We start from the raw sequence: 26,223 nt of genomic DNA, 5'->3' as shown, positions 1-26,223 counted from the left end.
CTAGGTAAATCTAAGACTTATACAAAACAATTTATCCAAATCTTTCTTTTATAAAAAAGGAATTCTTTATAACTCCCAAGATAATTAGTGTCATTTTATACATTCCTTTGAATGACATGTCCTGTTCAAACACAACTTCTTTTTAACTTTATTTCTGACAGATTCAGGATGATTTTTTGATAATTAATGGCAATCATATAGAGTGGGATATTAAATATATTGAAATATAGCTGAACTAAACCAAATGCAGCTAACGATATTTTATAAAATCTTTGTAAAATAAGATAACACTTTTTACATAAGAGGTATGTTGAAGTCATGTGCTGCTGTATAATGCAGAAATACCTTGTCCATTTTTCAGTGAGTTAATTTATGGATACCATAATCAGGTTTTCTGTGGTAGCATGAATGGGATTTTAACTACTTTAACATAATGTGCAGTATTGCAGGGTGAACTCAGTGGAATTCATTTATAGTTACTCTATAAGCCATATAGAATAGAATACTCGGTTGGAAGAGACCTACAGTGATCATCTAGTCCAACAGACTGACAACTTGAGGGCTGACCAAAAGTTAAGGCATGTTAAGGGCCTTGTCCAAATTCTTCAACAGTGACAGGCTTGGGCATTAACCACCTCTCTAGGAAGTCTTTTCCAAGATTTGATCACCTTTTGGCAAAGAAATGCTTCCTAATATCCAGTCTAAACCTCTCACATCCTATCAGTGGATACCCAGGAGAAGAGATCAGCACTTCCCTGTCCTCAGCCACTCCTCACAGGACATGCCTTCCAGCCTTTCACCACATTTGTTGCCCTCCTCTGGACACACCCAAGGACCTTCACATCCTTCTTAAATCCTGGGGCCCAGCACTGCCCACACTGCCCACTCAGGGTGAGGCTGCACCATCACTGAATACAGCGGGATAATCCCCTCTTTTGACCGGCTGGTTCCGCTGGGTTGGATGCACCCCAAGATGCCGTTTGCCCTCTTGGCTGCCAGGGCACACTGCTGACTCACACTGAGCTTAGTGTCACACCAGCACCCCCAGATCCCTTTCTGCAGGGCTGCTCTCTCCAGCAACTCCTCTCCCAGTTCATACTTGTGCCTGCCACTACTCCATCTTAGGTGCAACATCGGACATGTTTTCTTGTTAAATGTCATCCCACTAATCAATGCCCAATCCTGCAATCTATCTAGATCCCTCTGCGAGGCCTCTTGTCCCTCAAGAGAGTCAACAGCACCTCCCAGTTCCGTATCATCAGCAACTTGCTCATGGTGCATTCAGCTCCTGCATCCAGATCGTTGATAAATATATTGAAGAGGACTGGCCCTAGGATTGAGCCCTGAGGAACACCACTGGTCACCTGTCACCAGCCAGATGCTTTTATAAACAAAAAGTTAAATTATTAATTTACTGATACATTATCATTTAAACAGCATTTTTCAGTACTATACATTGAAATAAAATGTGTATAGAAAATAGCTGGTTCAGATTTCTACAAAAGAATTACTTTTTTTCCTGACAGCAAACACTGCTCATGATGGGAGAGTTAATGGTTTATGCTATACAAGTGATGGACTTTATCTGTTGACCATTGGTACAGATCATCGGATGCGACTCTGGAACAGCTCCACTGGAGAAAACACATTAGTAAGTGTTCAAGGATGTTTGGTTATGCTTTTACTTGCACTTGGTTTTAGAAGACTTATAATTGTGCAGTTGTCATTACAACTTTAGATATTTATTCATTTTCATAAAAGATATACTTAATATCATCATTGGAAAAAAGTGCTCACAAGATCTTCTAGATTTCTTATTTCTAGTTACTAAAATAATATGAGGAAGCCTGGATCTCCTTAAATGTTGAATATGTTAACTTTAAATCCATTAATTTGTGAGCATATCTGAAAACGCTTCAGACAGTAATGAAAACCTTAATATGTAGTGACTGTTGGTAGAATATTTAACTATTAGCTGTCAGCATGCTATCCACAGGGCAGTTGTCCATACCTGAGTTTCACTGATTGACTGCCTGGCTTTCTTGCCATTTCCTTTGTAGTTTTGTGGAATCTCTTTTGTGGAGTTGTATAGCAGTGTTAAAAATATCTATCCCTCTACACTTGTGTTACAAACAAAAGGGGGGTGAGCAGAGAGTGATGAAATCTCTGCTGCTGCTCCAGTCCTTTCTATGGCTTGTTTTTGTTGAACGTTCCTGTTTTAATTTTTTTCCTGTGTTTATTTATCCAGTTGTGATTATTGTCTGTCATTGCTATGAGGAAAGGAAGAAATTTTACTCTACCTTGGAAATCTTTTAATTCTGATGCTTAGTTTCAGAAGACAGCAGAAAGAATTCCTTCTAGACATACAAATGAAAGGACTTTCTATCTCCATGCACCCCATATTTGCCAGCTTGTTCTCAGCACTTCATATATAGACATCTTTGTCTTTAAATCACCATCACCAAAGTAGATTATACAGTTTGTCCACTCTCATATCACCAGCTGGAGAACTGTTTTTCGGGGAGGTTTTGTGCCTGTTCATTCGCTTGTTTCATCAGCTATCTTACAGTTTTCTTATTTGGTGTGGAATAGCTTGATCCTGTCTTGCTTTTTCAAGTCCAGAATTATATTGTCCAGACTACTGTATTTCACACACTGACCAGAGGTATTGCTTAAAATAATTTTAAGGTACCAACTGACAAATAAATGCATGAACAGGTAATATGGGTTCATACCATAGTCTCTTTCCTCTACTAGCCAGTCATTTTGATCTCCATAACTTTTTTCTATACCTTTTGCAAGGTAAAGAAGTTAAGCCATGTATGTGATTTTTTTTGAGCAATTAGCCAAATTTGGGGCCTAGTGGATTGTTTTGGTTAGTAAGAGAAATGAGTGAAGTTATGCACATCTTGTGTACATCCTTTATCATGAGAAGGAATAGGAAGTTCTGATTTCCTGTGTATAGGAAGAGTCAAACAGAAGGAAGCAGGCTTTCTGTTTGTGTGCTCAAAAGACAGAACCAGTTTTTAAGATCTTCAGTTCTTGTTTTGTCAGCATCCTTCCCTTGCTATTGCTCCTCTGTCAAGCAGGAACAGTTACACTGAATATATCAATTTAATTTACTTTCCCCAGCTTTCACCCTTCCCTTCCATTGTACATACCTTTGTTATAAGCAGTGTTGTGGTTTGGGAATTGTTGCTCTTACAGCTCACATGCTGTGTAAAGGAGCTTGATTGCTCTTTATCAGCAGAGTAATATGCCTCTTAAAATGACTAGCATTAACAAGACTTAACACAGTCAATATTTGCAAACACTGTTTTTACAAAATGAGCAGTGTTATCCACAAAGGACATGATGTAAGCTCCACATAGCCTAAAAGTATCCTCTCAATATGAAGAAATATAAACCTACTTTGTAAGCTAATCAAACTTTTTGTATACAATTTTATGATGATCGTGATATTTTCTCAGGACTCCTTTTTATTATGCTTTTGTTATGTGTGCTCTTCGCTATAAAAAAAGCAGACTTTAAAAATAGCAACAAGTAGTCATCTTCCTTGCCTGGCTTATGCTGACTGATGCTTAAGTTTGCCTCAAACTTTGGACTCGGGCAATTGAAGTAGCATGGATCAAGTACCTGACAAAGCAGGACACTTGTACTGGAATATTTTTTTTTTAACTATAGGCCATGAGGTTTAGGTAGGGAGCTTTAAAATTAAACCAGGGAATACTGTGGTATTAGTACATTTATTATATACACACTAATACTGTGTGTAAAAATGAAGCTGTTTCATCACAAATTAAGAGCATAACTTGTAGGACAACCCTATCTGAAAACAAAATATTTTATATAGAATGCTATGTGGTTTTAAGGAAACTAATTTTTAAATACTGTTATTTTTATTGGAGAACTCTTTTAAATTGTAAAATGTGTGAATTTCAGGTGTTAGTAGTGGGCTTCTGTTCATGGAAAAGTATATTTTATTTGTCAACGTTCTAATGCATTGTTTTGATTACATTTGTTTAACTGTAAGCTATACTGTTCTCATTAATGTATTTCTGAATTTTCTCATTAATGAACTTGATGTCTAATCAGTCTAATTAGACTGATGCATCCAGCTGGAATATTTCCTAGCATGTTTGGAAACTTTCCACTTTCAACCCTTGGTGATACTTTCGTCTACATAGGACTTGTCAAGAGCTTGAAACAGAGGCATTGATAAGCTATACTACCTATACCACTTTTATTTGCAAGGCTTCTCACACACCTCAGAAGGCAGGCCTTAGAAATGTAGCATCTGCTCCTGTCCCAGCTGCCCTTATAGGGAACAGTATTGAATATCTCAGTGGTGATTTACCTTTAGTCAGAAGATGGGCTTTTTTGTCACCCTAACTATTCTCTAATAACTTAGCAAGTTATTCTTTATCTGTTTCTCTTTCTTCTTACCTCTTTACTTCACCCTTTACTTATGCCATCCTTCTGCTTGCCCTTCAGTTCTTTTCATAATGCCTATTCAATTCCTACTGTTTCTTTGTTACTCATGAGGGAAAGATGCAGAATCTTTCTCTATATTGCAGATGTTTTTCCTCTTCTCCTGCTTGTCTGAGCGAGGGATGACTTGCTGTGAGAATTCCTTAGGGTTAGTTCTCGTGTTATCTAGACTGATGCTTCTGTTCTTTGCCATTCTGCTGGCATATACACTTCAGAAATGTTATTTTTTGCAACACTAGTCAACTCTGATAAACAAAAGGCACTTACAGGATAGAAGGTATTGTAGATCAATTTTTGTTCAATCTGTGAACTAAACTCTTGCAGTATTGGGACAGTATTGGGATGTGTAACATCATCAGTGACATACAGTGGGATCAAGTGCAGCCTCAGCAAGTTTGCAGACAACACCAAGCTGAGTGGTGCAGTTGACACACCTGAGGGATGGGATGCCATCCAGAGGGACCTGGACAAGTTTGAGAAGTGAGCCCATGTGAACATCAGGTGATTCAACAAGGCCAAGTGCAAGGTCCTGCACATGGGTTGGGGCAATCCCCAGCACAAATACAGGCTGGGTGATGAGTGGATTAGAGCAGGCCTATGGAGAAGGACTTGGGGGCATTAGTGGATGGAAAACTGAACATGAGCTAGCATGTGCACTTGCAGTCCAGAAGGCCAACAGTATGCTAGGCCACATCAAAAGAAGTGTGGCCAGCAGGTCGAGTGAGGTGATTATGCCCCTCTGCTCCAGTGAGACCCCACCAGGAGTACTGTGTCCAGCTCTGCAATCTTCAGTACAGGAAAGACATGGGCCTGTTGGAGCAAGTCCAGAGGAGGGTCAGAAAGATGAGCATCTCTTCTATGAGGACAGGCTGAAAGAGTTGGGGTTGTTCAGCATGGAGAATGGAAGGCTCTGGGGAGATGTTTTTGCAGCCTTTCAGTATTTAAAGGGAGCTTATAAGAAAGATGGTGTCAGACTTTTGAGTAGGGCCCATTGTGATCGGACAAGAGGTAATGACTTTAAACAAGAGAATAGATTTAGACTAGATATAAGGAAGAAATTTTAAAATGATGGGGTGGTGTAGCACTGGAATGTGTTTCCCAGGGGGGTGGTAGAAGCCCCATCCCTGGAAACATTCTAGATCAGGTTGGATGGGGCTCTGAGCAACCTGGTCTAGCTGAGGATATCCCTGCTTATTGCAGTGAGGGTTGGACTAGATGACCTTTAAAGGTTCCTTCCTACTCAAACTGCTCTATTATATCTTTTATAACTATATACTGTTGTGCCTAAAGAGTTGTTGTATAGTTTCAATACCTGAGAGAAAATTATGTTGGTCACCTAGGAAAATGTTTAAGGCAGCAATTCCTGAACCAGTTCTAATATCAGTGGTAGTTTGAGTGCTTGGTGTAGATCTGCCACACAACAGCCTGTGCAAATTCTATTTCCAGGTGTGGAACTGCTGATTTTTGGGCATATCTTTCTTTCCCTTTCTTAAAGCTCGTATTAAGGAGAACTTTGAACAAGAAAATTTTCTGGGTAGACATCTGTAATTAGAAATGTCAAGCAAATGTTGGAGCTTAAATTTAATTGTGTATTAAAGAAGAAATGGAATTGACCTTTTCATGTAAGTTCCTGTAGTTTTAGTTAATAGCTAACTGCATAATCCTTCATTTTACAGGTGAATTATGGGAAAATCCGTAATGAGAGTAGAAAAGCAGTCAAATGCACCATCTCTAATGGCTGTAATCCGGAGTTTGCCTTTGTGCCATGTGCTAGTACCATTGCTGTTTATGCAGTCTTCACAGGAGAATTGATAACTGTGCTTAGAGGGCATTATAGTACTGTCAGCTGCTGTGCATATCAATGTAATTTTCAGGTAAGTAAAGTAGAAACAATATTCCAGACAACCCGCAATATTTATGTGCGTTACCCAAACCGTTTGCACAAAAAGTGTTAATTTCTCAAGGATGTGCTTTAATCAAAGATCTTGACAGAGGGAGTTCTGCAACCTTTGTGTCAAGCAAAAGTTTGTCAGGTTCTTTCCATTGTTCATTTTGTCTTACACAGGTAACTTTTCAATTTTTGACATTTGTAATTTTTTTGAATTAGGTTATTAGTGAATCATATGCATGAAGACTTTTGCCTGTTTTCTGTAAGACTGAAGAGGAGGCATTTGACTTTCTCTGAGATGTAAGACTAATCACAGTAAGAAAGAATGTGAAGTGCATTTAGGTGAAGTGCATTAGTATTGCTATCAGTACTGAGAACCTCTAAGTACTTTACTAAGGTAATCTTGCTCAAATGCCTGCAGTTATACCAATCACTGGGTGTATGAGCAGTTTGGATGAAGTGTTGAGAACATGATGAGCTTCCTTAATGAATCTGAGAACATTTCACCTAAGAAACACCATAGCATTACAGGGACTCATGGTGCTGACAGCCTTCTTTTTTTTCCTCTCCCTTATAGTATATTTTCCTCTTGTAATAAAAGGCTTGTTAGCAAGGCTTAATTTGTTATGAGATATTTTACAACAGACTGTTCTTATGGCTTGTGGTGTGACAAGAGCAGAGTTAGATGTAAGTAAGGATTTTAAGGCTGTTACATAGTTGCCCTCGGGTGTTGAGGATTGTACTCCATGTTCCAGGTCCTCCTGGAGTACTTGGTCCTCTCTTGTTTCTGAAATATCAGGCAGAAATACTTGAGGCAGAAGGGGCATGTGGATATCTTCTCATGACCTCTCATACAGTACATCATAGAAGTGAATTTGGTAGCTCTTGCTTTGAGTCAGTAACTTTGAAACAATCTTATATCACTGAGATGGACTTCACTGCAAGTTTTGGACGCACTACGAATGTGGCAGTAGAGCCCAAGCGAATAAGCCCTGATAAGACCTGGAAAGCAGTTTTGGCCTGAATGGGCAGTGACATGTGAATAGTCCACCTTTTAGTGGATCTCATATTTATAGCTAAAGCACATATTTTCTGGACTGTTCTTGATGAGCTTAAGCCCTTTGTTCTTAAAAATAGTTTCCAAAAAAAGTGCTAATGTGTTTATATTAAATCATCTTTGGATTTCTTTTTGGTAAGCTGAAGAGATGAGGCTCATCGAATCTCACTGTAAATCATGTTTTCCAGCCCTGGAAATGCAAATCTCTTTTATAGTGTCTCTGTCTTGTCTTCTGAGATCCTTAGAAATGGATACTCATGTCATTGCACACAAGAACTGCATCAGTCACTATAGCTATAGGTTTATGTTGGTAACAAATTCATTTATCTGTTGTGATTTCTGATTCTCTTTCAGAATCACTCTTTTCTAGAGTTCAGTTTTGTATTCTAGAAGTGTGACTGGAACTGGATTTTCTTTTTCTTTAAATGCTCTTCTAGTTGTATTAAATTGTTACTCTGATGGAATAACATTACTATAGTCAGTGTGTCAACACCCAAAGCTAGTGGTAGTGTTACTTTGACTGTGTTCACACCTATACTTCCAAATAGTTCATTCTGTCTTGAGACAATTACATTCATCAGATTTCATATGATTCTAATAGAAATTATGATTTCCCAGTTAAAACTCTTTTTCTGAAAATGCAGTTGCTTGTAAAAGTTGTAGTTACCTGTTCTAATTCACTCTTTCAAGCAATATTAAGTCAATGTTATTCACAGATGTACACTTCTATTTTCAGTTACTAGTTGTAAATAAAATCAATTTCACTTGACAGAATCTGCTGCTTTGCAAACTGTGATTGTTGTCCTGGTTCAGCTAGGATAGGGTTAAGTTTCCCCAGCAGGGGGAAGGGCTATCCAGCCGGGTTATTCATACCATGCTGATGTCGGGTCTGGTGCAGTGCGGGAAGCTTTCCTTTGTGGCTTTGGTCATGGGGAGCATGCACAGTGGGCTGGCTGTGTTCACTGCGGTATTTCTCTGTATAGCTTTTGTCTTGTTCACTGTTATTACTGTTTATTGTTATCATTGCTACTGTTGTTGTTCAGATTGTTTATTACACTATTACATTAAACTTCTTCTTTTAACCTGGGGTTTGTGCCTCACCTCCAGCCTGACCGGCTGAGGGTGGAGGAGGGGCAATGGCAATGTGGTCTCTGGTCCTGGCAGGGCTTAAACCAACACAACTGTTTATATTCCTATATCTTAACTCTATAGTAACAGTTGTTTAATCACATTTCCTTTTGTCTTAATTAGGATTAAAAAAATGTGAGTTAGTTCACTTGTATCTGTATCATTCCACTTTTTTTTCCTGAATGGCATATTAGCTCACTTTCAGCTTTGTAGTATTTCAATAAGTATTAAAATGTAATTAACTCCAGGAAGCAAGCTTTCTTAGACAACTCTAAGCCTCTCTGTAAGTTATGCATCTACTGGTGAAATGTGTAGCAGATGGCTTTCTAACATTTTTCTTACTAGTACTTTCAAAATTAGTACACTATCTTCATACAAAACATCTTTTCTGCATAGTTTCTACCATTTCCATCTAGTAGTGAGTCTCTGTTAAGAGTTTTCTTCATATTAACAGTCTTCTAAACTTTTTCTCCTGTCTTTAACCCTGCTGATTTTTTTGGTCCTGCCTGCCCTCAAATATGGTCCTTTAGATTTTCTTACTATTTTTTTGTGTTCAAAACTTCTGATTGATATTGGTTGCTACCAGTCCCTCACACTCTTTCTGTTCACTAACTGTATTTTAATCACTCTTTGTTTCACTTCATAACTGAAATGGGTTCTAAAAGGAACTTTAACTTTTCACCAGTTATGTATTTGAGGTGAGAAGTGACTTCTGTTTAATCAGAACTGTATGATCACTGATACTCAAGCAACTAGCTATTTGCAGTCCAGTGATATTATTCTTTATCTGTTCTTATGAGGCCAAATTAGCGGGTTTGTGTGGAATACCTTTTGTGTTTGAGATATTGTGTGGAGCTGCCTCCAGAGTGGTGCGAGATTTAGTTAATGTGTGTATAATGCCTTTTGAGATCCTGGGAATAGAGCCATAAAATCTGCTATATTATTGTTGGCCAAAATTGTCCTTACATAAATATCTCTATAAAGTTAATAAGATGTTAGTCTGCCTGAGTAGTAAGAGCTACAGAATTTGGCCATTAAATAAGAGCCATTAATTAATAGGAGGCTGGTAATTTCAAGGGTTGTGTTGAAGATATCTTCGTGTGGACTATTACATGATTTTTACTGGTGGATCTAACATGCTAGGTACCATTGTACTACATTGGTGTCTTAAAATAATTTAAACGAGACATATGTTTCCTTTTCTGAAAGGGAAATGGAGTAAAGCATCATGCACAAATAACACTTAAAATATTAGGCATCTGCAAAGGTATCTGGCAAATCTAGTGCTAGTCTAATAAGTAAAGATAACTGAAAATTAAATTGTGTTTTATTTGCAGTCTTTCATTAGTCTTAAAGCATAGTATTTCCATATATTGTACCATAAACATGCGTAGAGTTCACCATTTCAGGTTGTAATAATTAATTGTAACTCTTACTGAACGCAGTGGATATTAACCGAAGATCTTGCAATGCCAGGATCAGGAAGTGCAACAAGTGGAAATATGGTATAAATGGAATTATGCTGATGTCACCATGACTTTGCTTACAAGGAGAGATTTTGGTGTGGGAAGAGGTTTTAAAGCTCTAGTGGTATTCTGTATATTGTCAAAGACACGAGACCCAAGTAGAGTACTGCTGACAGGATAAAGTGGGATTTGGACTATACCTTGGTGTGACTTCAACCTGCCTCCCTCTAAACAGAATAAGTAGGATGTTTCTCTCAAAAGTTATAAACTCTAATCTTGTATGGTCTTTTATGCATGAACAACTTCATGCATGGGACCAGTTTTACAGAAACGAGTATGTTGGCTCTCTTGAGCAAGATTACCTACATAAATGAGTTTTTATAGGAATTAGACATCAAGTTCCTGCACAGTGTAATTCATGCAGTTTTAAAATTAAGTAAATAAAGTAATTAATTTAGAATTAAGTATAATACTGGAGACAGTCCTGTAATTATTTCTTGAACTTATGTTGAATCAGTGTTGTAATAATGTGCATGTATGCACGTAGTTGCTAGGCTTTCATGCTGTCAACCTGAACCAGAAAAAATACTTGATATTTCACTTGGGCAGTTTGAACACATGGCAATACTCAATTGTCAGACATTGCATATAATATGCAGGATTGCAAATCAAGATTGAAAGCATATGAGCATATCCTCATGCATGTTCATTTAAATAGCACTTTGCACTAATAATGCTTCTATTTTCCAAAATTTATTGCAAAGATGGTGCAGTATTGCTCACTAGCAAAATTTTCTCAGTTTAAAGTAACATGTATTACTAGATGCTTTTGAGTTGGTTTGTATTTTTTAATTACAGTAAAAAATATAATCCTTTTTTCTTAGTTCTCCACCAATCATAAATCATCTCTTAAGTTTCTTAACTGTTAAAATAAGTGTCTTTTCAGAAGACATGAGGAAACAAAAAAGAAAAGTGCGTTTAAGCAATAATGCTCATTTAAATGTGGGCAGTGCTTGGTGCCACCAGTGTTTTGGTGAACGATCTGTGAAAAATATAAACTTCTTTTGTTTTGGCATATTATTTAAGTCTTTAATACAGTACAAATTAGAAATTGTATACTTTATTTTTAAATATTTCAGGGACTTTTTTCCCAGCATTGTATCTATGTCACTGTTCAGTAAATTTGTGTAAAAGTAACTTTTGCTTTCTTTCTTAAAGGAAATTTATAGTGGTAGTAAAGATTGCAATATCCTTGCATGGATACCAGCTTCTCAAGAGTCACCTCTTGATGACATTTCTGCAAAGGTAACGAGTTTGTGAGTTTGAACTGTAATTTTATGGCTGTTACACTTGGAGTATTGAGTCAGTGTTTTAACATCAAAATTTGTAAAAATTCCTAATTAAGGGGAGAGTCACCTATTGTTTGTTAATTTTTTTGATTGTTGTGGGGTTCTGAGAAGACATTTTCTTTAATATGATAGTTAAATATTTTGCAGACTTCTAGCTTATGTATTTAACGGTAGTACTTGTCATTTGGCTATCAGTTTTTCAACTTCTTTAGTTTCTTTAATTTTCAAACTGTTTTCTGTAACTTGTGCAATTTTGGAATTGGAAAGATTCCAAAGATTCTATTTTAAATTGCTTTAAGTATATACTGTGTATTAAACAGGAAGATTAGAGATGCCACACTTAATACCTAAATATTTTTGATGTAGAAATGTAATAAAGAAGATTTTAGGAGAGCTTACTTTAGTGCCTGAGGCGAGACATTTCCAGGTGTTGCAGGGAAGATCAGATGTAACACTGTTTTCCGAGGGGGTACTTTCCCTCTCTTAGTATTAGAGCTGGGCAATAAAAATTTCAGTGAGTAGTCTGAGGTGAAAACTTGTAGACTTCAAGAAGCTGAATCCATTCACAGTATCAGTCTGGAAAACTGTACTAGTGTTAAATAGACAAGTTATATTAGTGTTTTGGCTCATAGCATACAAAAATTGCACTTTTAAATTTCTGAAATGTTCCGTTTTGGACTGGGAAATAAGCATAAATTTTCTGTAACAGTTGCTTTGCTTTATAAGACAACATTTCAGAACTATCCTACACTTAAGCAAAGAAGGAAATAGTAGTTTCAAAGGTTAGAATAGCTTAAGCCCAAAATGTGTTCAGCTGAAATAAACACTTTTGCTGTAACTGAAATTTTGACATGTGTGAATTGCTTTTTCTTAGTCTGAAAAACAAACCCACATCAACAAGATCATTTACCCAGCTCTGATTAGAATTGTCCCTTTAAATTTGGCATGATGGATGTATGTAATATGTGCCATTGTTCTGAAATCTGTTAAGCTACAGATGCTTTTGCAAATATTGTCCATGATCACTGCCTCAGAAAGAAGCAGTTCTTCTACCTACAGACCACTAGTTCCTGCACCCTCTCATGTGCTAGAGCAGCTGTTTGAGCACCTGTATGATCAGAAACTGAACCCAGGACAGAAATAAACAAGAAAAACTTTACCCCAAGTCACTGTGATTCAGCACACTGCATAGCTGCACAAACCCTTTAGCTTGACCCTACAGGGCTGAGGTGATAAATAGTTGTTGGATGTGGGTAAGAGGCCAGGACTACTTCTTGAGACAGTAGTGCTGTTACACTGGGCCAAAGAAGTTACTACTTAAAGCCAATGACAGAAAACAACCAGACAATCTATCTGTTATATTTTATACCAGACATTTGTGAAACTTCCAGTTAGGGCTTCAGATGTTTTTTTGTTGAAATTATAATAAGAGTACTATTTCATAATTTATGCTGTCTCTAGTCAGTGGAGTGGCCAAAAGTGGTTAAAAACATCCTGTACCCATAAGAGACACAATAGTTTGTCTACATACAGTAATTAGGAAATGCCTTTAGCATTGCCCTTACTGGATTCTAGTATTGTTAATTGAGTAAACCACTGAGAGAATTTTTATTTTCTTTAGTCTCTAGGTCATCAGAATTCCAGTACAGCTTATGAAGAGGCATGGAGCAGCAGTGATAGTGAAGACTGATTTTCAGTTATGTGCTGATATAAAATTGATGTTCAGGAACTGCATTCACAGACTTTATCTACAGAATTCAATATTGTTGGATTTGCTACAACTGGATTTTTATTACAGTTCTATTACAGCAAGGTCTTTCAGAAACAAGTTTCCACTGTTCTCTGTTCTTTCTTCACTAAATCTAAAGGATTACTTTTGCATACTTATTTATTTTTGTACTTACCCTTATGCATTGGTGTACTTCATTCAGCATTGAACAGCTGATAACTGGTCCCAAGGGCTTTCATTTTTCCTTTAATACTGCATTTTTTTCTGGTATCACTAATGCCTAAAGAGGTAATCGCTTTATTTCCAAGAGACATGATACAGAGGATTTCACCTGAAGGTGGACTAGTTCAGGGATAACTCCAGTTTATTTTTATTGATGTCTAGATGGAGCAGTCTGTGTCTATTTTCAATTGTTTGTGTGTTGTGGGACCCCACATGATTTTGTGCCTATTTTGTGTTTTCAGTTCTGTGTTTTTCCATTAAATCCAGTATTCAGTTCAGAAAGAAATATAGCTGGGTTCATCTATTCATGTATTCATATGGTTACCCCATCAACCAGTGTCTGAATCTGTCCCAGAAAGTTAAGAATAGGAACTAGTTCAAATAGTGTTGTTCCTGTTAGCAGGTTTTTAAGATCAGTCTTCTATGTATGAATCTCTCACTTCCTTAGCCAGATGAAGAATTCCTGGACAGAAACTGAGTTGAGGTACAGTGCAAGGCAGAGTGGATCACATTTCAAGTTAGAAATATCCAATGTAGTCTTTCAAAACTGTTTTCATATGAATTTGTGGTCTTAATGCCTGCTGTGTTTTGCAAGGGAGGAGCTTTATGGGGTTATTGTCTAATCTCAATCACTAGTTTGTGCTTCAGACATAGTGTAGTCACTAAGCTGAGAGCTGAGTTAGAGGATCCCATCAGATATAGATACAGCTCTATAGATAAAAAATTCCTTTCAGAGCAGATATTAGGACCACACATTCAGACAACAGGAAAAAAATCTTGTATAAATCAAAGAAAATAATCTTTGTATAGTCTGTATGAGTTCTATGATTTGTATGCATTGTAGGATTAATTCACTGTGGTTCTCTATTTTAATATCTATAAAAGATATAGGCTGCCAGTTTCTGTATCAATCTAGTCTATCATTGTAAAATGATGTGAAGTGAAGAGTAGGCATATCAAGGGAATGTTGTAATTAAACAAGCTTCATATGTACTGTGTATCTGCTGGGAGAGATACACTGTGAAGTGGATAGCTGCAGGGTAGAAGACTTACAGAAGTTTCAGCTGAACTTAAGAACCAGCCTGACACTGTCACTTTACAGGAGTAGAGAAATTTTTTTTTTAAAATGATAGTTTTCATTACCAATGGTGACTGTTCCCTCTAAAGCTGGAAAAACTGAGGAACAAATCTGAGGAAAGGTATTACACATTTTGATTTTTGTCTTGAAGAGGATAACTTTTTTGTGTGTTGAAACTGTGCATATCATTTGTATATGCCAATTACAGTTTATATATTAATTTTTTAAAATGTGCTCAGTATGCCGTAGAGTTATCAAAGAATAAATGCTTTTCTAATCAGCTTTCAGTTATCTGTAATGGGTTTTTTGCATGTTATAATTGTGCATATCATTTGTATATGGCAACTGCAGTGCATGTATTTTGTATTTGAATTTCTAAAAATGTGCTCAGTATGTCAGTTATTGAAGAATAAATGCATTTTTCAGTCAATTTTCAGTTATCTGTAATGTGACTACAAATGGTTTTGATTTTAAAACAAACAAAAATCTGTCAAATACCAGCTCTATGGTAGACTGGGAATGGTATATAAAATGGAAGTGGTAGGAAAAAATACATTTAAAAATTATGAAAAATCATAAATTAAATCCATATATAAGAATGTTGCATTAATTCTCCTGGGTTTTTTTGGAATGGCCCTTCTCCAATGAGTTCCTGTTCCTGTGCTTTGAGTACACAATTATTGAGATTAGAAGGGATCACTGAAGACAATCTAGTCCAACTTTCCTGATTTAAACATGGTCACCTAAATAGGGTTGCTCAGGCTTGTGTCTGGTTGGGCTGAGTATCTCTACAACCTGCAAGCTTGTTCTACTGTTTGAGCATTCTTAGAGTAAAAGTTTCTTCTTAGATTTAAATGGAGTTTTCTGTACTTCAGTTTGTAACCATTACATCTTGACCCATTGTTGGATACCACTGAGAAGAATCTGACTTAGTCCTTTTTGCTGTCCCTTTCCCTGGCTCCATCAGGTATTTTTATACAACAGTGAGATCCCCCTGAGCCTTTTCTCCAGGCAGAATAGTCCCAGCTCTTTCAGCATCAACCCACAGGAAGAATCACCTTCCTCAGCCTACTGACAGCACTCTTCCTAATGCAACCCAGGATGCTGTTGGCCTTCTTTGCTAGCACACATTACTGGCTTGTGGTCACTTTAGTGTCCACGAGGAGTGCTGGGTCCTTTTTCACAAAGCTGCTCTCCAGCAGATTGGTCCCTGGGCTTTTTCCTCACTCCGTGCAGAATTTGGCATTTGCCTTTACTGAACATCATGAGATTCCTGTTTGCCTGTTTCTCCCATCTGTTGAGGTACCTCAGAATGGTGGCAGCACAACTATCTGGTCTATCAAGCACTCTTCCCGGTACTGTATCATCTACAGACTTGTTGAAGGTATGTTCTGTTCTGTCATCAGTGAAGGTGTTAAATAGGATGGGATCAAGTATTGACCCCTGGGCTGCGCCACTAGTGACTGGCTTCCAACTGGCCTTTGTCAGTGATCCCAACCCTCTGGCCTTTCATCTGTTTTTCAGCCTCACTGTTCACTTACCTGGTCTCTACTTGGTCAGTTTATCCATAAGGGTGTTTTAGGAAACTGCCAGAAGCCTTGCTAATGTCAAGGTAGGCATCATCCACTGTTCTCCACTCATCCACCAAGCTAGCCACCATGTTGTAGAAGGCTATCAGATTGGTCAGGCATGATCTTCCTTTCATAAATCTATGCTGACTGCTAATTTCTTGTTCTTTATATGTCTGGGAGTGGTTTCTGTGATTATCTGCTCTATTACCTTCACAGGGATATGGGTAAGGGATTGACCTGTGTTTTCTGCATCTTCCTTCTTAAAATCGTGGGTGACCTTGGCTTTCTTACAATCCTCAGAATCCTCTCTTGCTCAGCAGGACCTTTCCAAAGTAACTGAAAGTGGTCTTACAATGATATCAGCCAGTTGTGGGTACATCCAGTCATGCACTGTGGACTTGAATATGTCCAGTTTGTGTAAGTGTTGCCCTAACTGATCCCCTTCCACCAAGGGTATGCCTTCCTTGCTCCAGACTGTCTAGTGGTCTCAGGGACCTGGGGTTGCTAAAGTCCAGTCTTGCCACTAAAGACCATGGTGAAGAAGCATGGAGTACCTCAGCCTTTTATGTGTTCTTTGTCTTCAGTTCCCCTGTCCTGTTTGGCAGTGGGCCCACATTTTCCCTAGTCTTCCTTCTGTGCTGTAGGCTTTAGTTTTGCTTTTCATATTCTTTATTTAACTCCATGTGGGTTTTGGCTTTCCTAGCCCTATCTGTGCATGTTAGACATTTTCTCTATATTCTTCCCTGCCCCCACCTCTTGTATGCTTCCTTTATGCACCTTGAGTTTGTCAGGAGCTCCCTCTTCATGCATGCAGATATCTTTCCACCTGTGCTTTGCTTTCCTGCATGTGGGAATGGACCATCCTCAAAAATCAACCAGCTTTCCTGGACCATCCTTCTCATCAGGGCTATATCCCATGGAATTCTTCTAGAGAGAACCCTGAATAGGTATTTATCTGGAAATGTGGAAACTTTCCCCTATAATTTTATGGGGCTCATTTTCATACTGTTTCTGAATAACTTTTTGCATATTAGTTTTGTGTAAGTTGCACCATGAATTCAGTGTGGGATTCAGCTCAGGAAGAATTTGCCCAAGTATCTATCCATCCAGTCAGCTTTTGGTTTAGTATCTGAAGCTATCTCAAACACTTGAATATACAAATTAGTTGCCTTGGGGGCTTATTGCTCCTACTAACAGCTAGTATCTGCTACACAGGAACCTTTCCGATTTATCTTCTGGTATCAGTTGATGATGTCATTATTCTCCCTCTTTCCTGTTGTCCTCTGCTGGAAGGAGAGGCATTTCTGGTGAGGGAAATTGAAAACATTTGTGTCTCCTCTAGGCAAGAATCCAGGCATGTTCTACAATCCAGCACCTGCAAACCTTCCATATAATGGCAGTAGCTGATAGGTGATGTGTAGTTTGCAAGGTTTGAAACCTCTTGGTACTAGCCAACATCTCAAACACCAATTTTTGTGAAAATCCTACTTTGAATAATGGCATATATATTATAATTTTTTCCCTCTTTCTGCAGTTGTGGTAAACTTTTTTCTAGAGGAAAAAAATGATTTCTAGAAAAAAATATTTCTGCTGAATTCTTATGGTGGCTGTACTAAATTGCCAAGTGTTGGTATCTTCAAAATGAAAAAAAATCAAGGACAGTGAAGGTATGCTGTATATTATTTTTCACCAAAAAGAAGCAAGTACTAAGCCAATGGTGTCAGTTGCAACTGTGCATGTCTTGCTGTAAGTTAAATGTGATAATTAAACCAGAGTCTTCCCCTTCATTTATGCCTATTCTGCTTCTAAGCTTACAGCATGTATTTTTATAGTATCAGAGCTCTTTCAGAACCAGAAATGCAACAGGGGGAGTAATACAGGCTTAATTGCTCTTCCCATCTTTATGTCAGTCAGAAAAAAAAGAACATATTTGAAAATCCAGTCAGGTGTCAAAAGAGGTGCTGTATTCATGTTGAAATAAAGTTATTCACTTGAGAGGCAACTAGCTGATAGCTAGATTCTAAATTCATGTTAAAAACAGAAAGTTAAGAGTTTAAAGAGAGAGCTTAAACTGGAATGGACTGTACTCTTATTGCAGCAGTGGTACTGGGATTTAGTAGTCATACTCTGTATCAGAATATGTAGAGAAGTGCTTTCATCTTTCCAGGCTGTTCTGGGAATTGACTGTTGCTTAGGCTTTGCCTGCCAAGGCAGAGATTTTTATTTGAGATTGATGCAGCACGTACAAAAAGAGGAAAAAGAATTTATTTGTTCTAACAAAAAATCCTTTCCCTTCTAGCCTAAGGAAACAATGGAGATCAGAGTCAGTCTGAGCCAGCCAAGCTAAAGAAGTCCGGAGAGCCTAAGACAAACCTCTGTCAGCTTAAGTGAAAGTTGAGTTCTGTAGAGACAGTAAGATAGGACTCTGATTATTTATGTCTAGATTATGATGCTCAGAAAGAATCTGGTACAGAGACATCCAAGCAAAAACCTGGTTCTTTTTTTCTTCCTGTACACAGACCTGGAAAAAAACATTAGCACATGAGAATTTAAATGTGGTTAACTCCCAAGTATTAGGGAGAACAAGTTAACCCAATGTGCTTACCTCCCTTTGCCCTTTTCTTTGTCCCCAGTATGCTCACTCTTACACACAAGCTGACAAGACTAAAAATGTGGGGATTTGTTTGCCACCTTTTTTTTGCATTGTTTGGATTTGTAGTCCAGCCAGGCTTCTCACTACACAAGACATCTGGGTTATCTAATCAAGAATGAGTTCCTCATATGCTCAGTCAGCTTAGGGCTCAGAATTTAAGACTGCTGTCATTGAAAAGCTGAAAAGTTCTTAGATTTGAGAACATCAATAGAACTGACTGTTACTTTTTTCTTTTTTACACTTGTGTTTTAGTCTTTATCGTACCTTGAATGGAGACATAGACATATATGTGTATGCACACACACATATATATGTACACAATATATTTACCACTGTTCTGGCACCATTGGAGGATAGTTCTCAGTTTTCTTCTTCCCTCATTTTTTAATGCAGGTAAAGGTCTAGTGCATACAGTTGAGAATTGTAAGCTCTTCAGTGAACATTGGCCCAGGATCTGCCACAATGAACGGGTAAACCTACTGTTACCTTAGTACAACTAAAGTTCGTGATACAATACATGGTCAAGTTATGGGCATATTAATTAAACCATGGGAACTGTCCAGATACATATTTTGGCATGTAGAACATGGGAACTAACGTGCTTAAAGACTGTGAAGAACGAGAACTTGAGTATGGCCATGTGTTTAGCCACCAAGGTGCGTGCTGATCTTTTGACACCTGAGAGATGTTCTTGGAGGCAGTATATTGGTTTCAGTGGACAGCAGTTAATGCTTACAATACCCAACTTAACAAAAGTATGTAAAATGTATCAATAAAGTTCTTTTGTGTGGTTAAAGCTGAGTTATGAAATGGACGTGCCTTCTTCCATCCTCCCCTTTTGTTTTCTTTTTGTCTTTTTTATAAAAACAGTGGGAATGAAGGATAAAAGGAGATGACTGAGCAGCCAGGAATTCAGGCAGGTGCATAACTACTCCCCACAGCTTCATCCTTTCTAATCGTATCTGTGTGCTGTGTAGTCAGCTTTACCCACCAGCCCACACGTCCTGCCCAGATGACAGCTAACTGACGTCATCCACCACATTGGCAACCCTTAACCACGCCCAGTCCTGCCAAATTCCACCAAGCCCAAGAGACTGGAAAAAAGTATTTGGGGCTATTAATGTAGTTTTCTATTTACATATGAAAGAATGTTTTAATTGCATAGGCATGCAGCTTTGTTCTTAATTTTAATTTTGTCACCATTTGCTTTCAAATTAAGGCAGAAAAAAACAGGATATTTTTAGTTATGCATTTTAGCTTTGGGCTAAGAAGGAGACTTTCAGTCACAGATGTCTGTTCGCTTGGGAGATTACAAATCCACCATTTTCTTGCAGATGTGGGACAGAGATGCATCTGCAATCCTGAACAGGTTTTACAGTAAATTTCCTCATGCCAAATCAGAGATTAAAATCAGCAGTTTAAATCAGTCCAACCAGTTATTTTTGCAGCCATATGTTTGTAATCTAAAGTAACGTGTCTAAGCAAGAATGGGGTAATTTATTCAGCAACAAAAATAATATGCCTTCATTTAATACAAAATAGATTAACGGGGGGGGGGGATGTGAACAGAGAAAAGGGGAGTTATTAAAATCTTTTTTCACTCTTCTCAACAGCCACATTTGAAAGATACCAAGCATTTTTCTTCTCTATTGACTGAAAAGTATTTTTTTAACATGCTTTATATTAGTTACAGGTCTTAGCCTTCAACAGAATTATTAAAACGTTCTAAGAAAATTTGGAATCATATTTTTAGGAAAGTTAGCTCAAAAAATATATTCACAATAAATGAGAAAATATATTACACTCTTGCTGGAGATCATTGCAAGAATAAACTTATATTTGGTATCCAGCCAGTTCCGTTTGTATTTAAAATTTTCTTAATCCTCTCTTTAGTGATTCAGGATGGTCTCTGAAGGAACCATAGCTATTAATGCCTACCTGCAATATTTTACTTTGATCCCCACAAATATATCCTGGTCTGTATGGTGGATGTTTAATCTGTTAGTGAAATTTTAAGAAAGGGGTGTAGCCTGGAAAAAAGATAAAAAAGAGAATCTTTACCTCTAACTTAGGGTATGTCTGTTCTTCAGGCAGCAACATAACACAGAGATGTCTGGCTTACATGATCAACCCCACTACAAGCTAATGTACTGTGCTGAATGCTGCATCAATTCACCTATATGGAGCTTAATACCGACACGGCTAGACTACTTTGTTACTGTGATAATATGTTTCTTTCCTATCTTCTGTATATATGCTGTGTCAGCATGGCACAATGAATGCAGCAGTTCGGGGAGCCCATAGTTGCTGTGATAAAAGATATACCATATAGGAGGTGTATGGTGAGAATATCAAGTTCTCATGTTTTGTGGCAGTCAGTAGGGAGTGTCTCATGTTGCTCAACAGTTAATTACTATTACTATCACCTCCTACACTCTGGAACACCTCAGGAAATCAGCTGCTTGTGATTCTCATGCTAGCAAACAACAAAAAAAAATGTTTTAGGACTTTATAAAATAGTAGGAATGAAGCTCTTTTGCTCATCACTAGTACTTCCAGGTGGAATATATAGTCCAGAGAACATATTTTTGTACCTGAAGCATGCATTAGGGCATATGTGAGTTGAAGCTAACCATCTTATATATCCAAAGGGTCTGATGCAGTTCTATGGTTTTGCACTGCCACTAGTGCAACAGGAGCCTTGTGCTGAGCAGTTCTTCTGCACATCTTCTGTGGGAAACAATCACATTTGGCACTTACTTGGACTGTATTGCACATTCTCAGCGTAGTGCATAAATTGTTTCCCAAGGAAAAAAAATACATCTCTAGAGTTGCATGGAACATTGCCATCTGAATGCTATTCATTGTTGTTTATAAAGAAAGTTTCGAGAACATTTAATTGTTTTGCAGACAGCTAATGTACCTGAGGGCCTAAATGAATGTTTGAAACAGCTCCTTCATCCTGTTCTACCACTATGGATAACTAATAAAGTTTAGGTTGACTAATGAGGTATATCAAAGTAATTTAAGTAACACTTAGTGATAGGCTACTATATTAAATGTAGATACCTGTGAGACATGCAGAACTCTGGGATATAATGATTATATCACTGCTTAGCAGAATTCCCCTGTGTTGCATTATAGGTTTTAGTGCTTCAGGAGGCTGGCTCTGTGTGCCCTGAACACATCTCACTGTTACACCTCGTATCAGTAGGAAGTCTTGTTATATATTCCAGTGACCTTGAAAACTGTGCCAGCAGAGCTTTTTCCCCACCAGAGAGAAGAAAAGAGATGCAAGTCCAAGAGTGGAAAGGGGTCCAATAGTTCCCAAGATTGCTCAACAATTAAGCTTGACAGGCACAACAAAAATGAAGATAGAATGTCTTGGTTCAACTGCAGCTGCCAACCAAGCACCACAGAGCCGCTTGCTAGTTCATACACCCCTGCGGTGGGATGAGGGGAAGAGAATTGGAAGGGTAAAAGTGAGAAAACTCAGAGGTTGAGATAAGAACAGTTTAATAATTGAAATTTTTTAAAAATCCAAATAAAAATTTTAAAAATAGTAATAAATTTAATGAAAAGGAAAATAACAAAGTTAGAGAAATAAAACCCAAGAAGGACAAGTGATGCAAATGGAAATAATTTCTCACTACCAGCCAAACAAATGCCCAGCCAATCCCTGAGCAGCAGCCCACCACCAACCTTCCCCCTAGTTTTATTGCTGAGCACAAGGCCATATGGTATGGAATATCCCTGTGGTCAGTTGGGGTCAGCTGTCCTGGCTGTGTCCCCTCACAACTTCTTGTGCACCCCTAGCCTACTCGCTGGTGGTGTGGTGTGAGGAGCAGAAAAGGTCTTGGTTCTGTGTAGCTACTGCTCAGCAATAATGAAAACATACCTTCGTTACCAACACTGCTTCCAGCACGAATCCAAAACACAGCCCCATTCTAGTTACTGTGAAGAAAATTCATTCTACCCCAGCCAAAACCAGCACATAGAGAAATGAAGGAGCCATTCTAGTTTATAAGAGAGCCCTGCTTGTGCCCCAAGACACATAGGGTATGCATGTTTGACAATCCTCCATGCTGCAGTGGTGTATCAGCAAGGCCAGTGCTCACTTGTGTGGCACCCTGACCTCCCGCAGCCTGAGGTGAGGGTCCTGCTCCACCTGGGTCAGTACACAGGAGCTGTGAAATCAATGGCTTTCACACTGCTCTGTCTTCCCTCTCTCTCTACTGTTTTACCTAGGGTCAATTGAATACAGATCTTTCATGGTCCCCAACTCCTGCCTCCTCTCCTTCTCTCCACAGCAGGCTGTTCATAATAGTTGCTGTTAATTTGCATCCCCTTGCTCTGCTGCACAGAGCCATGCCCACACAACAGCTCTCCAAGCCAGAACTTAACCCTGCCCTGTCTCTACACTGAAGTCTCATCCTTTTAGTCATCAAGTATTATTCAACAAGTTATTCTGCTTAAAACTGGTAGTTCTGTGCGCTTTTGAAATATCACCCAGCCTCTCTGGACAATCCTTAGGCTTGTCCTCCTTTTTTTCTCTGTTTCCATTTGGCTGGCATGGCTACATGCTTACAGTGGTTTGTCAGTTCAAATAGAGTTTTGAGTAGAAGAATATGAGACCTTTGATCTGAAAGCCATTTGGTTATGTTAGAGCAGAACTGTACTCACAGAATAAGAAAAATGGAAAGAAGGTTTTATTAACTTTTTCAGAGTTCTATGTTAACACATACATGCAGTTTCTGGAAGAACATTAGCTGCTTGTTAACTCATTTGGAACCAATGCAATTTTTTTCTATGAAGAAGCAGCTTATAAGATCTCAGCGTTGCAGCATTTGTTCATTAAAGTCAGTAGAAAAGAGCTGCCTTGAAAACCTGGCATTTCAATATTATTTTCATTTTATAATTGACCTATGTTCATCATTATTTTCCTCTGTCATCTGCAGCTTCCTAAAATCTTACAGTGATTAACAAAAGTGACCATATAAATGTTCAAGGTCTGGTTTATCTAAAAAGAGACAGTTAAATAAAAATTTAGGTGAAATATTGCAAAATCAGTAGCACTAACTGCCATATTAAAATATTTCTCCATTTTATAACTTTGTGCAATACAGAACTGCTGCCAGCTTTGTTGCTTATCCTCATTAGTGGATGCTGCTTCTCCATTAAATTTTTTTACCCAAGTTCCCATTTCTGCCTTTCTCTCCATAATTTCTTAAATGCCATTTCAATAGTCCAAACTGAATTACTTAATTCATCCCAAAGTATTCTCACTGCCTTGTCTCCTGTCACCATAATTAAGACCAGCAGCTTCCATGATACAGAGCTGCAAACTGCGCTCCACCCAGTGTTGAGATTTTATCACTTTTTCGTGTATAACTATTCAGAAAGTCTGGCCTAACTTCTTCTTTTTTTTTTTTTTTTTTTTTTTTGTGTACAAAGTCCACTAACTTTCATTCCCTCACCTCCCATCTTACTGGCTTCCTCATCACCTACTCCCACATTGCCAGTCTGCCACCTATTTAATGAAAGGTGCCACAAATTTTAAGATGGCTCGTGTGCTAAGATGCAGCTATTTCATTTTTACCTTCCCTTTTTTGGCTTATTTTTACCTTTACTTTTATTCTCCGAACATATCACCTCTACTTTAAATCACTTTTCTTTCTCTCCAGTACATTTCATAATTCTTACCTAGCCTGCCTACATAAACTTTATTCATTTACTCTTTCCGCAACTACCTACACTCTTTTTACTACCTTACTCTGAGCTGGTTTACCTAGGCTGTAACTTTTCACTCTTACCATGTGTCAAGATTCACTCCTGTCACTATTTTCAGAAAATGAGTTAGACATTTATTTATGGTTACCTCTTAAATATTCATGAGATGTTTCTGCATTCTGCTTTCAGCTGTATCTCATGGTGTCCCAGTATCGTGGGTGTCCCAGGACATCATTAACCCAGAAAACTGACAACTGACCATAGGTGACAAGCATTAGATCTTGCTTCTTTTGCAGGATTATCACATCATCCACTCTTCTTCCTTTCTGCTGTCCTAAAGCTTTAACCCCTTCATTGTACCAGGACTCACATCACTCAATCCTGTAACACAGGTATATTAAATGTATGAATTATTTAATATAGGAGGTAAACCATCTAACAGTAGCAGAAAAACAAAACAGTGTTTTGTTACATCCACAGGTGTATTCTAATTTATTACAGGATAATTAACCAAGAAATAGAGCGGATATCTAAGGTACATTAAATTACAGTGCCTTGACAGAGATGCTTAACTCTGTTAAAGGCTGTTGTCAAAACAGCTTTGAGGAAATTAATAGTTCTCTGAATCTTATAAAATCTGAGCTCATGCTGCACAAAGCAGAGCCTATTTCTGTGACTGGACTCTTCAGAAATCTGCAAGTAAGTAGATATTCTGCATTATACCAAATCCACTCAATGTTATCTCACTCAGAGCTATCACGTTATTAAGAAGACAAAGGCGTGTCCAGAGATGACAAAATCAGGGACGGTCAGCAGAAACAGCCCTCTTTATGTCTTCGCCATCTCTGCCTGCCTGGCCTGCAGCACAGCAGCCACCAGTCTGCAGCATGTGAGCCCCTCAGGGCTGTTAAGTTAAAGACAGGCCAAACAGGCACAGCAACGCCCTTGGCAATTGGGTGAGAGAGTTCAAAATGGTTAAAATTAACTTTGCCTCACCTCTCAGGTGGCAAGAATGAAAGCTCTAGTGCAGAACTGGATTGCTTCTTACTTTCCATGCAGGAAAATACTGCTATGTCTTGGCAGAGTCTCAAAAACAAATCCAGCATAATGGAAGGGACTGTAGGGAAACTCACTCCACTGCTTTGTTTACTTGGGTTATTTCTCTCCTATTTTTCTGTCTCATCCATTTCCCTTTTATATTACTTGGACCATTCTTGGCCTCCCCACATTTCTCTGTAGCCTGTTCGGAAAAATAAGGCCTTTTGTTAGGAACTTTTAGGAACTCTAACTTAAAAGCCTTTTAACTGTTAAAGATTAACTATTAAAGCATCTGTGGGAAAGCATACATTTCCCTGACACTTGACTCCAGCCTGCTGCATACTAAAACTCAGCTATTAGTAATGCTTCAATAGCTTCTTTATGCTTAACAGGTTGATAGGAAGGCAAGCTCAGATCATACATAGAAAATACACAAATGAAAGCTAGTATCATATGCCTGGGTGGGGAACCACAAATGTCTCTAACTGTGAGCAAGCAGGTGTAAGAATCTGTCTTTCAGCGGCACAGTTTGTTGGAGATTTTGATTCTGATGAAGCTTTCTAGCAAGTTTTATGACAGTGGCTTGGGTATTTTGAGAGGGAGAGAGGAGGGTTGCACACATGCCTGTAGACAGGGGAAAAAGAATGAATGCAGCAAATCAGGCCCAAGTGGGGGACATTAAAAAAAAAAAAAGGGGGGGGGCTTTTTAAAGAAGATGATGTGCACATGCAGCTGGAAAAAGCAAAGTTCTGAAATTACTATTTCAGAGCACACAATATGCTTCAGATAAGAAAAACTGAATGCTATGGCATGTGTAGGAGTT

The 26,223-nt window shown here is 38.2% G+C and overlaps 1 protein-coding gene across 2 annotated transcripts in view; it reads left to right on the top strand.

The window, feature by feature from the left end:
- ERCC8 (ERCC excision repair 8, CSA ubiquitin ligase complex subunit) overlaps window positions 1-15,595 on the top strand; it is a 30,307-nt gene extending 14,712 nt beyond the window's left edge. The window contains exons 9-13 of one of the 2 annotated variants that reach the window (XR_012635639.1): window positions 1,527-1,651; window positions 6,168-6,365; window positions 6,599-6,679; window positions 11,249-11,335; window positions 13,001-13,047. Coding sequence is in view for 1 of the 2 variants with exons in the window: in XM_074933083.1 (XP_074789184.1) it covers window positions 1,527-1,651; window positions 6,168-6,365; window positions 11,249-11,335; window positions 13,001-13,069 (479 nt within the window). In the remaining variant the exon portion in view is untranslated. Of the gene's footprint in view, window positions 1-1,526; window positions 1,652-6,167; window positions 6,366-6,598; window positions 6,680-11,248; window positions 11,336-13,000 lie in introns of both variants that reach the window. The other variant, XM_074933083.1, reaches the window with a different exon arrangement.
- The last annotated feature ends 10,628 nt before the right edge of the window (window positions 15,596-26,223 follow it).

Source organism: Athene noctua, chromosome Z (assembly GCF_965140245.1).
Source record: "Athene noctua chromosome Z, bAthNoc1.hap1.1, whole genome shotgun sequence".
Lineage (NCBI taxonomy): Eukaryota > Metazoa > Chordata > Aves > Strigiformes > Strigidae > Athene > Athene noctua.
Note: the sequence above shows the minus strand (reverse complement) of the source record. Positions and strands in the feature narration are given on the sequence as shown.